The following is a 14,103-nucleotide window of genomic DNA, read 5'->3' as shown; positions in this document are numbered from 1 at the left end:
GGAATAATGGGAGCAGCGGGCACGGGCCGAGCCGGCTCCTGCGGCTGCAGGACGGGGACACCCGGGCGCTGGGACCCGAGGGACCCTCCTGCTCCTCAGGGACACAGGGACACGGGGGCTGTCACCTGCAGCCACACCCTTCGGGGGCTCCGAGACCTGTTCTCGCACACCCTGGGCTGGTGTCACTGGTGCCAACTGGACCTGCAGCTGCTGGTGCAGCAGAGGCGGCTGCCCCGAAAACTCAGTGCTCCCCAAAAACTCAGCGCTCCCCCAAAAACTCACTCAGTGCTCCCCAAAAACTCAGTGCTCCCCCAAAAACTCAGAGCTCACCACAGAAAGTTGGTGAGTGTCCCAGAAAGTCAGTGGCTGCCCCCACGGCGGGGGGTGCCCACAGCGGGGTGGGGGCAGCAGCTGCCCCGTCCCTTTGAGTAGGACCTACCGAAAAGCAGGGCCGGGGCCGGGGGGGCTGTTTGCGCCGGGAGGAGCTGGAGCAGCCGCCGCATCTGGAGCGAGTTAAACTCCCCCCCCCGGCAGCGCCAACACATGGAGCCCATTAACTCCCATTCCCCCCCATTCCCCACTCGCAGCCCCGCACCAGCCCCCCCCACGGCCCTGCTCCCTGTCCCAAACCCGGCCCTGCTCCCATCGGTCTCCCTGGGACATCGGGGTCCCCCTGGCTCACAGCTTCGCCTGGGATGGGGTCCCAGTGAGGATGGGGACGGTGGCAGCTGGTGTCCCGTGGGCTGGCGACACGCAGGTGTCTGAGCCCTATAGGGGGTCTGACCCATCGAGGTCCCCGCCGCAGGAACCCTCCTGCTCCCCAAACCCAGAACACCTCGCTCCCCATTTCCATCCCCGGCGGGGATGTGCTGGGAACCGGCTGCCTCAGTTTCCCTGTGGCCGCAGCCCGCAGCGGCACCGCCCCGGCTATTCCTGGTGGCCGTGGGCCCGCGGCGCCTCAATTGTGGCAACACCCCGTAATCACGGCAGCGACTCCGGCTATTTCCAGCCGCCGGCGCAGGCAGGAACAGCTAAATTGGCCTTTGGGCTGCCAGTGCCACGCTGCTGCCGCGGCACCGCCTGCGCGGGGGTCCCAAACCGGGATGCTCGTGTCCCCGAGGCGGTGGTATGGGGACCCCCAGTCTGAGTGGGGGACATGCAGGTGACAGCCTCGTCCTGTGTGGTGGTGGTCCCTGGGGGTACAAGGGGAGGGGGGTTTGGCTTTGCCTCCTCCCAGGCCTGGGTCCCTCCTGGGGGGCTCATCTGCACCCCCGTATCACGGGGCTGGGGGTGGGGGGGCATTCCCCGGGGCGCTGGGGATTTGGGGGCTCTGGGGGCGTTCCCGGCAGGGAGCAGCAGCCCAGCCTGGGCCCCCGGTCTGGGCCTGCGGAGCTGGGTGGAAATTCTGAGGGCCGAGCTGCACGCCGAGCGTTTCGGCTGCCAGGTCCTCCCCGCTCCCCTTCCCTTTTCTTTTCCTTTATTCTTTTTTCCCCTTTTTCTCCTCTTCAGTTCCATTGAAGAATTTGCTGTCCCGCCTGCGCCCCCCGCCCGCCCGGGGCAGCCCAGGGACGGGCGATGCTCCCAGCGCTGTCCCAGCTGGACCACGGGCTGGGAGGGATGTGGGGGACCATCAGCCCCCCACCTGCCGCCCCCACAGCCCCCCAGTTCCCTTCAGACGGGGGTCCCCACCCCTCCCGTCACTGCACCCGAGGAGAAGCAACCGCAGGGCTGTTGGGTCCATTTCCACGGGGACGGGGACACCGGGGCTCCCGCGCTGCTGCCGGCACCGCAGCCTGGCCGGGGTCCCTGCGGTGACCTCATCCCCGCGCTGGCCCGGGGCCCGGCTGGGCCGGTGGCTCCGGTGCCACGTGGCCGGGCCGTGCGGCTGCCGGCAGCCACCTCGCACCCTCCGGGACCGGCGGGACGCGGTGCGCGGGGCGCCCTGGAGCTGCTGCACCCCAGAATCTTCTGGGATGGGGTTGTAAACCCCAGGAGGGATGGGGGAGCCCCAGCACTCACAGGGCTAAGGATTCTATGGTTTTTGGGGTGCAGAGTTGTGGGGTGACAGCACAAGGTCACTGGTTCCCGAAAGACATGGGGCACATTCAGCACCAATCCCCCCAGCCGGTTCAGGGGAACTCGTTCCCAGCACGGAGCCGGGAGCGGGTTGGGGCTCTGGGGTTGGGGTCGGCGGGCTGGGGTTGGCGTTTCCAGGGGGCTGGGGGGCTGTTCGGGGTGCGGTTGGGTGGTTTATCTCCATTTGGTTTGGATCTGGGGCCCGGGGTCCTGCAGCCGCGCAGGCGGGACGTGGAGCGGGCGGGTGGACGGACAGACGGACGGAGGCCAGGCAGGGTGTGGATGCGGGGGTGTCCCCGGGAGGTGCGAGGACACCCACGCTCTGAGCTCGGGCAGCCCAGGCGGGTCCCCAGATCCCCAACCCCCACCCGGCCCCCCCAGCTCCGCCGCCCCGACCAGGGTCCCCCAGCTGGAGCAGCGCCCAAGCAGCAGCAACGCTGCAGCCCAGCCCAGCTCTTCCTCCTCCTCCTCCTCTTCCCCGGCCTCTCACAGCCCCACGTCAGCACCTTCCCTCCCGCACTGCCCCGCTCCCCCAGTTCACCCCAGTTCCCTGCCCGGGGGACCAGCGAGGATGAGGAGGGGTTAACTCTTCTCTCACAGCCAGCTGCTCCCCACGGTGTCCCCATGCCTTCCGTGTCCCCATCCCCACGGTGTCCCCATGCCTTCCGTGTCCCCCATCCCCACAGTGTCCCCATCCCCATGGTGTCCCCATCCCTTCTGTGTCACACATCCCCTTCTGTGTCCCATCCCCACGGTGTCCCCCATCCCCACGGTGTCCCCATCCCCATGGTGTCCCCATCCCCATGGTGTTCCCCATCTTCACATTGTCCCACATCCCCACGGTGTCCCCCATCCCCACGGTGTTCCATCCCCACAGTGTCCCATCCCCACGGTGTTCCCCATCCCCACGGTGTCCCCATCCCTTCCGTGTCCCACATCCCCACGGTGTTCCCATCCCCACGGTGTCTCCATCCCTTCTGTGTCCCACATCCCCTTCTGTGTCCCACATCCCCTTCTGTGTCCCATCCCCACGGTGTCCCCATCCCCACGGTGTCCCCATCCCCATGGTGTTTCCCATCCCCACGGTGTCCCCCATCCCCACGGTGTCCCCTCCCAGCCCCCTCTCTCCCGCCACGTCCCGTCCGGTGCTGCCGCTCTGGCACCGGCTCCGGCCATCGTGGAAACCCGGGGGTGTGAAGTGGGGAGGGGCGTGGCCAGCCCGCGTGGGCGTGTCCGGGGCGTGGCCACTCAACAAAAGGATTTCAAAGGGATGAAATTGGAGCAAAGCCAAAGAAAGTAAAAAAGCGCTTTCCTCCCCTCGGACCCCGCGGCCCGCCCGTCTGTCCCGGCCCACGCACACGTGTGCGCCCGCTCGCGAGGGGAAACTGAGGCACGGCAGGGCCAGCGGGGCTGTGGGGGTGCCCACGGTGTCCCGCGCTGTCACGGGCTGTGATCCCTCCGGCGCACGGCAGAGCCCGTGGGAGGCAGCGGCGGGGTACAGGGGCGAACCCCCACTCCAGCCCCTCCAGCCCACCCAGCGTGGCGCTGGACCACGAGCCCTAATTGGAAGCAGATACGTCCCCGCGCAGGGACGGGGACCATGGCCGCGGCTGGCAGGGACCGGTGAGTGGCTGCGGTGTCCCCCACACTCCTCTGACCCCCAGCCAGTGCCACCTCCCTCGGCGGGGCAGCTGCCACAAGCCCCCCAGCCTGGGGGCAGCACAGGCGGCTCCCTCGCCCCCCCCGCTGACACGTCTCCGGCGCAGCCTCCACGTCGGCAGGCGGGGGGGTCCGGGGGCCGGAGAGGGGCCCCCGCCCCATGGCGGGCCGGTCCCCACCCTGCCCGCCCCCGGGGGGCTGCAGTCCACGGCCACCGGCCCGGGCACCGCCACGGGGGCCTGGACGTGCCGCACGGTGCCACGGGCAGCGCTGGGGACACACCACGGGCAGCTGTGGGGACACAGCTTTGGGGACACACTGTGGGCAGCACTGGGGACACACCACGGGCAGCTGTGGGGACACAGCTTTGGGGACACACTGTGGGCAGCACTGGGGACACACCACGGGCAGCTGTGGGGACACAGCCTTGGGGACACACTGTGGGCAGCATTGTGGCTGCACCCCTGGGGAAGGCAGCGTTTTCTCTCAGGGTCTGTTGATGTCACGCTGTTAAATGTCCCCCTTGGCCACCCGTCGCTCCAGCCGCCCGTCCGTCCTCCACCATCCGTCCCTTGCCCTGTCCGTCCCTTTTCCCACCCATCCCTCCATCCACCCCACTGCTCTGCATTCCTTTATTCAGCCCTCCCGCCCCCCCATGCCCACGCACCCTCCCTTCCTCTCTCTGCTCCATCCGTCCCCTCTCCTCCGTCGGTGCCTCCGTCCACCCCCCCGTCCCCCTCTGGCCACCCCTAGGCCCCACCCGTGTGTCCCCCGGGGTCCCCGGCACCCAGGGGTGCTCCCAGCTGGAGCAGCCCCCAGCACCCGTCCCCAGGGAGCTGCTGGTCACACTGCAGGGGACAGGGACAGGGACAGGGACAGCCAGGCCCTGCTGTGCAGCTGCTCCGGGGAGGCGGTGGGGATTCTCTGGTGTGTCACAGGGGGTTGAGCCCCCACCACCCCCAGCTCCCAGCCCCCCACCCGCTCTCCCACCTCGTGCACACGCGTGTGCCAGGCAGCACCAGCCGGCTCCACATGCCCATGTCACGCGTGTGCACACATGGCGGGTCACACATGGGCCGCTCCTTGCTACCTCCGCCCCCCCTGCAACGTCCCCATTGCCATGGGGGGACTCGACCCCAGGGCCCGTACTCGGTGGGGGTGTCGGAGCCCCGGTGTCTGGGGCTGGCGGTGCTGGGGGCCGCGGTGCCGGGCGGTGCGCGGCGTCGGCTCCCGGCCCCGCCGGCCGGGTGCCAGATTCCTCCACCCCCACAGGAAGCCGTCGGCGGTGCCGCGGCCAGGCTGGGCCAGAGCGGTGTCGGAGCGAAAAGGGCTGGAAGAGAGAAACCAGGTCAGGCCTGCGCCGCCAGCGTCACCCTGGCAGGCGGCGGCGGCTCCTTCGAGGAAGCAGCGCGCGGATCCGGCGCCGGTGCCGTCCCCGCCGGTGCGCACGGCACGCGCCAGCGCCTGGCAGCCGCGCGCTCGCTCGAGGAACCGGCCCGGCCCCGCGGCCCCGGCCACAGGGCGTTTGCCTCCCCGGGGTCCTGCGGAGCCTGAGGATGAGGAGGGGGCTTTGGGGGAGCACCCGCCATGGGGCTGGGCGGCCATCGCCACCCCGGCAGCCTCGGGGCCGTGACGAAGGGGAGCTGAGGGTTTGGCTCACACGACGCCTGCGCCAGCTCTGGGTGCTGCTCCATCGCTGGGTACCGCTCCCACCAACGCTCCCACACCCAGCCGTCCTCCCTCCCCAGGTCACGCTCCGTCCCTGGGCGGTGTGCCTGTCCCCAGGCAGTGTGCCTGTCCCGGGTACCGCTCCTGTCCCCGGGCAGTGTGCCTGTCCCGGGTACCGCTCCTGTCTCCGGGCAGTGTGCCTGTCCCGGGTACCGCTCCTGTCTCCGGGCAGTGTGCCTGTCCCGGGTACCGCTCCTGTCCCCGGGCAGTGTGCCTGTCCCGGGTGCCGCTCCTGTCCCCAGGCAGTGTGCCTGTCCCGGGTACCGCTCCTGTCCCCGGGCAGTGTGCCTGTCCCGGGTGCCGCTCCTGTCCCCAGGCAGTGTGCCTGTCCCGGGTACCGCTCCTGTCCCCGGGCAGTGTGCCTGTCCCGGGTGCCGCTCTGTCCCCAGGCAGTGTGCCTGTCCCGGGTGCCGCTCCTGTCCCCGGGCAGTGTGCCTGTCCCGGGTGCCGCTCTGTCCCCAGGTACCACTCCTGTCCCGGGTACCGCTCCTGTCCCCCTGCACCGCTCCCATCTCGCTGCTCCCGTCCCTGGACAACGCTCCCTCCCTGGGTGAGAATCCCGTTCCCATCCCCGCCTCCAGAAATGGACCTTCCCCCTACCCCATCCCCTCCCCACCGTGCTAACCCGGGGGGGTCTCTGCCCCTCTCCTGCGCCCCCTCCCCTCCTTCCGCTGCCTTTTGAACACAAACACAGCTCAGTGGAAAATGTGAGCGGAGCCGCAGATAACTGGGGGCCAGCTGGGGGCCAACTGAACAGCGCGGGCTTGGCTGCAGCCCCCGTGGGGGCCGGGGACCCGGGAGGGGACAGCTCGGGACTCCTCACACCTCCCGCGTCACCCTTGCGCCCGGCCCGACCACGGCCCTGGGGACACGCGGCGGAGGAGCTGCCGGGGGACGATGGGACCCTCGGTCCGCGGCCGCGGTGGGATGGAGATGCCCAGGGATGGTGGCACCCGGCGGCACCGCGCTGCCCAGGGATGGCGGCACCCGGCGGCACCGCGCTGCCCAGGGATGGCGGCACCCGGTGGCACCGCGCAGCCCAGGGATGGTGGCACCCGGCGGCACCGCGCTGCCCAGGGATGGCGGCACCCGGTGGCACCGCGCTGCCCAGGGATGGTGGCACCCGGCGGCACCGCGCTGCCCAGGGATGGCGGCACCCGGCGGCACCGCGCTGCCCAGGGATGGTGGCACCCGGCGGCACCGCGCTGCCCAGGGATGGCGGCACCCGGCGGCACCGCGCAGCCCATGGCACACGGACGCGGCTCCGCGGGGAGGCGCGTGGGCCGGGAGCAGCAGAATCGGACCAGCCCGTTTGTTTCTCATTAGCGGCTCTTGGCAGCCGCTGTGGAAAAAGCCGCTGCAAACAGCAGAGCTGGGAGGAACGGGCCGGGGGGGGAGAGATGGGCCGCGGGGGGGTGCGGGGCCAGGCAGGGGGCGCAGAGGGGGTCAGGGTGGCAGTGGCCTGGACAGGGCGCAGGGACGGGGACGGACACGCACGTGGTCCCGTCGGCCGCGTCCCCGTCCCTGGGGAGCAGCGGCTGGGTCCGTTTTGGGGTCTCAGGCCATGTGCCCAGCGATGTCTCAGCCCCCCGGGGAAACTGAGGCAGGGGCTGTGCCGCTGCAGCATGGGGGCCCTGCCCGGGCCCCACGGGAGGTTCCCGGAGCCAGTTCTCACATTTTCGGGGTCCCTTGGCGGAGCCACTTATGCAACCGTGTGTCTGCGAGCGCCGGCAGCGCCGGCAACTCAACCAAGAGCGGCGGGGGGAGCGGGGGGGCAGGGGGTCACCCGCGGTGTCACCGCGCTCCTCCCGCCCTGTGCCACAATGGGGGCTCGGTGGGACACTGGCGTGCCCCACCCCGTGTGGCTGTGCCGAGGTGGCACCGGTGACCAGCTGCCCTGTCCCCCGGTCCTGGGCTGGGAAACAGGCCGTGGCAGGGTGGGGTTGTCTGGGGACAGCGCCGGTCCCCGCTGCCGGGGCAGGGCTGCGCCCGCCAGAGCCGCTGGCACCGCGGCGGGGGGGACACGGAGGGGACAGACCGGGACCCCGGTCCCTGTGGGCACGGGACACATCGATGGGGGGGGCTCCATGTGGGGGGATGTCCGTGCACATGTGGGGATGCACGTGCACCCCCGTTCCCACGTCCGGCCGGGTTCGGCCTCACGGCCGTTTCTGCCTCCCGCCCCGGTTCAATCCCACCCGCCCGTGGCAAACCGGCCCGGACACCCCCTCGTCCCCGGGGTGGGGGGCTCTACCTCAGACCAAGGCTGATTTTGGGGGTCCCCAGTGTGGGACCCACCAGGGACACAGGAGGACACTAGGCAGCAAATCCCTCGTTAAGCTCTTGAGCCAATTAGGCTCCCGGAGCCGCAGCGTGGCCTGCGCGGCAAAGCCCCCGTGCCTGGGTGGCCATAAACCCCTTATGGGGATGATCCTGCTTAGGGCAGCGCCCTGGCCCCCCCGCACCCCTGGGCCCCTGCTCACCAGCCCCCTTCTCCCCCAGCGCCGTGGGTCAGCCCCACGCTGTCCCCTTGTCCCCCACCCAGTGTGCCCTCTGCCACCGCCTCCCCGCCTCTCCTTGGGTGACTCGCCCACTCGTCGCCCCCAGCCCCGCGGTGTGGGACCCCCGGCGCGAGGACCCCCCGGCACGGCCTGCGCTGATCGGCTTTGGGAGCTCAGCGGGCTCTTCACACCCGGGACCGGCCCCCCCCGCCGCCTCCCGCCCTCCTCACCCCCCGCGCTGGGCACGCGGGGTGCAGGGCCAGGGACCCAGCTGGGGGCAGCACCCCGCAGCAGGTCACCAGCACCCTCAGTTTGGTCCCACCCCTAAAAGAAGTCCCCAGAGTGGCCCAGCTGACCCCAGACGCCCCCACCCAGGACAAAGTGCGCAAGGGGCAGGGGGTGCAGGGGGTGGGGTGACCCCGGCACCAGGGTCCAGAGTCTGTCGGTGATGAGGAGGGTGACGCGGTGCCAGGGTTCATTGGCAGGGGGAGGGGACGGAGGCCGGGGTCACCCTACAGAGGGTGTTGTGCCCGGACAGGGTCCCCGGGGGTGGGGGGGAGGTTGGGGACCTGGGAGAGCCACGACCCAGCGGTGTGGGAACAGAACTGCGGGGGACAGGGACCCCAGGGTGGCGGGGGGGGCTCTGCAGCCCCCAGCACACGCCTCTCGTGTCCCCAGGATCATGTTCTTCATCATCATCCTAATAGCCCTCACCTTCTTCACCATGAGCTGCCACGTCTGCCACCAGCTCTGCCAGGACCACGCGCCCTCTGCCCTGTGGGGACCCTGTCCCCAGTTCCCTTTCCATCCCCATCTCATCCTTGTCCCCATTTCTGTCCCTGTCACCATCCCCATCCCATCCCATTCCCGGCCCCATCCCCATCCCGACAGACGGACCCAGGCCAGCTGGACGTCAGGGTTTATTGGCTTGGGAGCTCGCTCTCTGCCACGGGGCTGTCCCCACAACCCGTGTCCCTGCGGCCGGTGTCCCCAGAGCCGCCGTCCCCAGCTGCGCGTGCCGCTCGCTGGCGCAGGCGCCACTTGATCCTCTTCTTGAGGAGCAGCAGGTCCAGGTAGAGCAGGCGGCCCAGGATGGTGGAGGCGCAGAGCAGCCCCCCGTGCAGGGCCCCCGCCAGCCCGCAGCTGAACACGTCCTGCCCTGGGGACGGCCGCCGTGGGACAGGGCCACCCCGGGGACACGGCCACCCCCAGCGGGGACGGCCCCCGTGCTGCAGGGACATGGGCACGGGGACAGAGGGACGGGGGGCGCGGGACCCTCACCTGTCAGGTAGAGGTTCTTGACGGGCGTCTCTGCCCTCATGGCGGCCACCACGGCCGGGGTGAAGCGGGCGACGTCGTGCTCGGCGCCGTACATCTCCCCCCGCGGAGCCCCCAGGTAGTGCTGGTTGGTGAGCGGCGACGCCGCCTCCACAAACTCCACCTGCGGGGGCACAGGGCGCCGGGGCACGCTGGGGGGCACGGGGGGCACAGGCAGACCTGTCCCACCACAGCAGGGCCAGCGCGCGCTGCCCCACGCGCGGGGTCCTGGGGGCCGCGCTGCCCCACAGCTTTGCAGGGCACCCTGCCCCCACCCCATGGGGCGCTGGGGCACCCCATCCCCACAGGACCCCCAAACCCCACCGCACCCCCTGGGTGGCGGGGGCCACGGCGGGGGGACGGCGCGGGCCCCACCTTTTCGCGCAGGTGTGGGAAGCGCAGCAGCGCCCGCTCCAGCAGCCGCTGCGCGATGTCCCGTTTGTAGCGCTGGTAGTCGGGGCCGCGGTGCTTGGCGCGGGTGCCGGCCCAGTCCTGGAACCACTCGTACCGCGCCATGGTCAGGATGGTCATGCACGACCGGCCTGGGGGGCACAGCCGGTGACGCCCCGCCCCATGGTGGGGGACGCTGGCGGCTGTGCCAGCGGTGGCGCTGTCCCCGTCATCCCACCGGGGGAACGAGGAGCCTCCGAGCTTGCGAAGTTGTGTGGGTCAGGGCTGCAGAGCTGGAGGGGCCACAGGGCCCCCCACCTGGTACCTGGGTGCCGCTGCTCGTAGGTGGGGTCCTTGGCGGCGGGGAAGGTGATGAACATCATGGCCAGGTTGTCGGGGACCTCGTCGCGGCTCAGGGACGCGTAGCGGGTCATCCTGTGGGCAGCAGCGTGCACCCCCAAACCACCGCGCACCCCTGTGCACCCCAAACCCACCGTGCACCCCTGTGCACCCCCAAACCCACTGTGCACCCCCAAACCCACCGTGCACCCCTGTGCACCCCCAAACCCACTGTGCACCCCCAAACCCACCGTGCACCCCTGTGCACCCCCAAACCCACTGTGCACCCCCAAACCCACCGTGCACCCCTGTGCACCCCCAAACCCACTGTGCACCCCCAAACCCACCGTGCACCCCCAAACCCACCATGCACCCCTGTGCACCCCCAAACCCACCATGCACCCCGGCATGCGGGGGGGCCCTTACATGTTGTCCAGGTCGTTGTGGGGGTAGATCCAGAAGTTGGTGGGCGGCAGCCCCAGCTCGGCCGCGCTGCCCCGCAGCCCCACGAACACCAGGAAGGAGCCCATGCTGGGCCGCACCATGGCCAGGCGGGCGCGGACGCCTGCGGGGACGCGGGACGTGACGCCCTGTCCCTGCGGAGAGGACGCCGGGGGCGCTGGGGGCACAGGACATGGGGACACGGTACCTGGGTGGCTGCGCAGCTCGGGGGGCAGCAGCTTGCTGAAGGTGTTGAAGACGCCGGCGTCGGAGATGACGAGGGGTGCCGAGATCTCCACCTCCTCCTCGCCGGGGCCCTTCTGCACCACCACCCCTGGGGGGCAGGGCGGTGAGGGGCAGAGCCCTGTCCCGAGCGTGTCCCCCCGTGGGATGGGGTCAGCGCTCACCCTGGGCGGTGCCGGTGGGGGACACGAGGATGCGGGTGACGGGGGCGCGCACCAGCACGGCGCCCCCCGCACGCTCGATGGGGGCGATGGCGTGGAAGGCGATCTCGCTGGCCCCCCCCCACGGGTACCAGGCCCCGCGCTGGTAGTGATGCACCATCAGCAGGTTCACCAGGAAGCTGGAGTCCCGCGGGGCCGTGCCTGGGGACACGGGGACAGTGGGGACAACCGGGACAACGAGGACAGGCACAGCCAGCCCCCGCCTACATGGTCTCCCCTATCGTGACGTGGCTCTTACTGTCACGATACATCCCTCCCCACGGTGACACAGCTCTCCTGTACTGTGACAACCTGCCCCACTGCAACACCACCCTCCCCTATTTTGACGCCGCCACCCCTATCACGACACAACCTCCCCTATTGGGACAGCAGTCTGCTCCATCACCACCTCCCTATCGCGACAGCCCTGACCATAGAAGAGGTAGCTGAGCAGGGCACGCAGGTCGGGGTCGGCCGTCAGCCGGGCCACCGCGTCACTGTGGCTGGTGGCCGCCAGGCGGAACACGGGCGAGATCCGGTAGATGAGGCCGGTGCGGACCAGCAGCGCGGCCACCCAGCGCGGCACCAGCTTCACCACGGCCAGCAGCGCCACGTGCCGCGAGGCCATCTGCGGGGACAGCCCTGTCACCCCAGCCACCGCGTCCTCCCCCCGGCACCGCCCCGGCACCGCCCGTGTCCCCAGCACCACTGAGGTCCCCACCATCCCCATGACTTGTCCCCACCGTGCCCATCACACTTGTCCCTAACACACCCATCGCCCGTGTCCCGTCCGTGCCTGTGGCCCTTGTTCCCACCATTCTCACTGCCCCCTCCCCACCACGACTGTCACCCACGTCCACCCGTCACCCACAGCCCCACCCAGACCCACCGGTGCCACCACCACCATCCCCACACCCACACCGTGAGCCGGAGGGGACCCAGCACCACACGCGGGGGACGTGCCCCCGGCACGGGAAGGTGCCCCCGAGCTCCCACCTTGGAGACGCGCATGAACTCGGCGATGGCGGCGCGCTCGGCCGGGAACTGCTCCTCCAGCGCGGCGGCGAACGCGGTTTTGCCGGAGCGGAGCTGGAAGCGCCGTGGGCCCAGCGCCACCTCGTCGTAGGGGTCGGGGAGGCGCTGCCAGCGCAGCTGCCCGTCCGTCAGCTGGTCCAGCGCCACGCGCAGCATGCTGCCCTCGTGCATCTGCCCCACGTAGTGGATGCCTGCGGGACGGGGTCAGCGGGGACAGCGCTGCCCCCCCGGGACACGCGGCGGGACCCCCCAGGGTGGCAGGTGGGGAATCACGGGTTTGACCTTCGTCTGCGAGAGGTGGTGTGGGCTGGGAGCACAGTGCAGCTGCACACGCTCGCTGCACACACACTGCACACACACTGCACACACTCACTGCACACACACTGCACACACACTGCACACACTCACTGCACACACACTCACACACACTGCACACACTCACTGCACACACACTGCACACACTCACTGCACACACACTGCACACACTGCACACACACTGCACACACTGCACACACACTGCACACACTCACTGCACACTCACACACACTGCACACACACTGCACACACACTGTACACACACTGCACACACTCACTGCACACACACTCACACACACTGCACACACTGCACACACACTGCACACACTCACTGCACACACACTCACACACACTGCACACACTCACTGCACACACACTGCACACACTCACTGCCACACACACTCACACACACTGCACACACACTGCACACACTGCACACACTCACCGCACACACTGCACACACTCACTGCACACACACTGCACACACTCACCGCACACACTGCACACACTCACCGCACACACTACACACACTCACCGCACACACTCACATTGCACTCACTGCACACACACACTCACTGCACGCACACACTCACTGCACATACACACACACTCACTGCACGCACACACTGCACGCACACACACACACTCACTGCACGCACCTGCACACTCTGCACACGCAGGCACGGGCAGTGCCCAGGGTGCTGGGGTGGGGGCAGGGAGGTTTGGGGGTGCGGGGTCCTTACCCACGTCGAACTCGGTGTCCTGCTCCTGGAAGGTGTGGGTGCACCCGCCGGCCCGGTCGTGCTGCTCCAGCACCAGCACCCGCTTGCCCGCCCGGGCCAGGGTCCCCGCGGCCGCCAGCCCCCCCACGCCGCTGCCGATGACCACGGCGTCCAGCTGCGCCGGCACCCGGCGGGCGCTGAACCCTGCACACGCGCGTGCGTGAGCCCCGGGCCGCGCGGACGGACAGCGCGCCAGAGCAACGGGACGGACAGACGGACGGCGTGCGCCGGCACTCACCGCGCTTCAGGACCTTGTCACGGGCGCGCGGGTCCGTCACCAGCGGGCGGGGGGGCCCCGGGGGTGGCCAGGCAAAGGGGTTGCCGGCCGGGGACAGCAGCCGTCGGGCCACCAGCCCCAGCGCCAGCGTGCCCAGGGCCACCAGCAGCAGCAGCGTGACCCACATGGCTGCCAGCGCACAGCACCGTGCAGACACCGCGCACAGCACCGTGCAGACACCGCACTGCACGGCCCCGGTGCCTTATAGCCCCAGCAGCTTATGGACAGAGGGGATTACGGACACACTACCTTATAGCCGCGGCAGCCACTTATAGCCAGGGCAGCTTAAAGCGACAGCACCCTATAGCACAGCACCCTACGGCCTCGGCACCCTATGGCCACAGCCCCATGTGCCCTTCCACACCCCAGGAATCACGTGGTCCGGGGGTGGGCACGGCCCCCCTTAACTCCTTGGTAACAGTGCTGGGACACGGGTGACACAGGGCAGGCTCTGGGGTGGAGGGGTGTGCACACGCGTGTGCAAGGCGTGCGCTGGCAGGCTGGGTGCTGCGCAAACACATGTGCGTGCAAACGCCTGCACGCCCACACTTGTGCAACGAAGCACACACACCCCCCCGCGCCCGTGCAAACTGCACACACACGCGCGCTAACACGTGCACAGCCACTCCCGTGCACACGCGGGACACGCGCAGCCCCGGGCAAACACACGCACACCCTGCCCCCCGCAGCCCCCCCGCCGCGGTGCGGCTCTGCTGACCCCTCCCGGCAGCGGCGAGCACGGCCCGGGCAACGGCGCCGCACCGCAGCACCCCCGGCACCCCCTCCGGCACCCGCACACC

General features: G+C 70.1%; 1 protein-coding gene across 3 annotated transcripts; it reads right to left on the bottom strand.

The window, feature by feature from the left end:
- Positions 1-8,871: 8,871 nt before the first annotated feature.
- Positions 8,872-14,060, bottom strand: LOC136111847 (all-trans-retinol 13,14-reductase-like). Of its 3 annotated transcripts, none has more exons than XM_071817994.1 (11): positions 13,265-14,060; positions 12,988-13,170; positions 11,891-12,120; positions 11,327-11,522; positions 10,859-11,056; positions 10,660-10,771; positions 10,437-10,575; positions 9,997-10,106; positions 9,657-9,823; positions 9,246-9,405; positions 8,872-9,118 (listed from the first exon to the last, which is right to left on the bottom strand). In XM_071817994.1, exons 1-11 carry the CDS (start codon positions 13,428-13,430, stop codon positions 8,878-8,880), a joined length of 1,902 nt encoding a protein of 633 aa, XP_071674095.1. In that variant the 5' UTR covers positions 13,431-14,060; the 3' UTR covers positions 8,872-8,877. The 3 variants fall into 3 exon arrangements, with proteins under 3 accessions (XP_071674095.1, XP_065712331.2, XP_071674094.1); XM_065856259.2 differs by having other exon boundaries at positions 8,872-9,123; positions 10,660-10,785; positions 13,265-14,058; XM_071817993.1 differs by having other exon boundaries at positions 8,872-9,405; positions 10,660-10,785.
- Between the last annotated feature and the right edge of the window lie 43 nt (positions 14,061-14,103).

This window comes from Patagioenas fasciata, chromosome 22 (genome assembly GCF_037038585.1).
Source record: "Patagioenas fasciata isolate bPatFas1 chromosome 22, bPatFas1.hap1, whole genome shotgun sequence".
NCBI lineage: Eukaryota > Metazoa > Chordata > Aves > Columbiformes > Columbidae > Patagioenas > Patagioenas fasciata.
The sequence above is the reverse complement of the archived record's forward strand: the minus strand, read 5'-3'. Positions and strand labels throughout refer to the sequence as shown.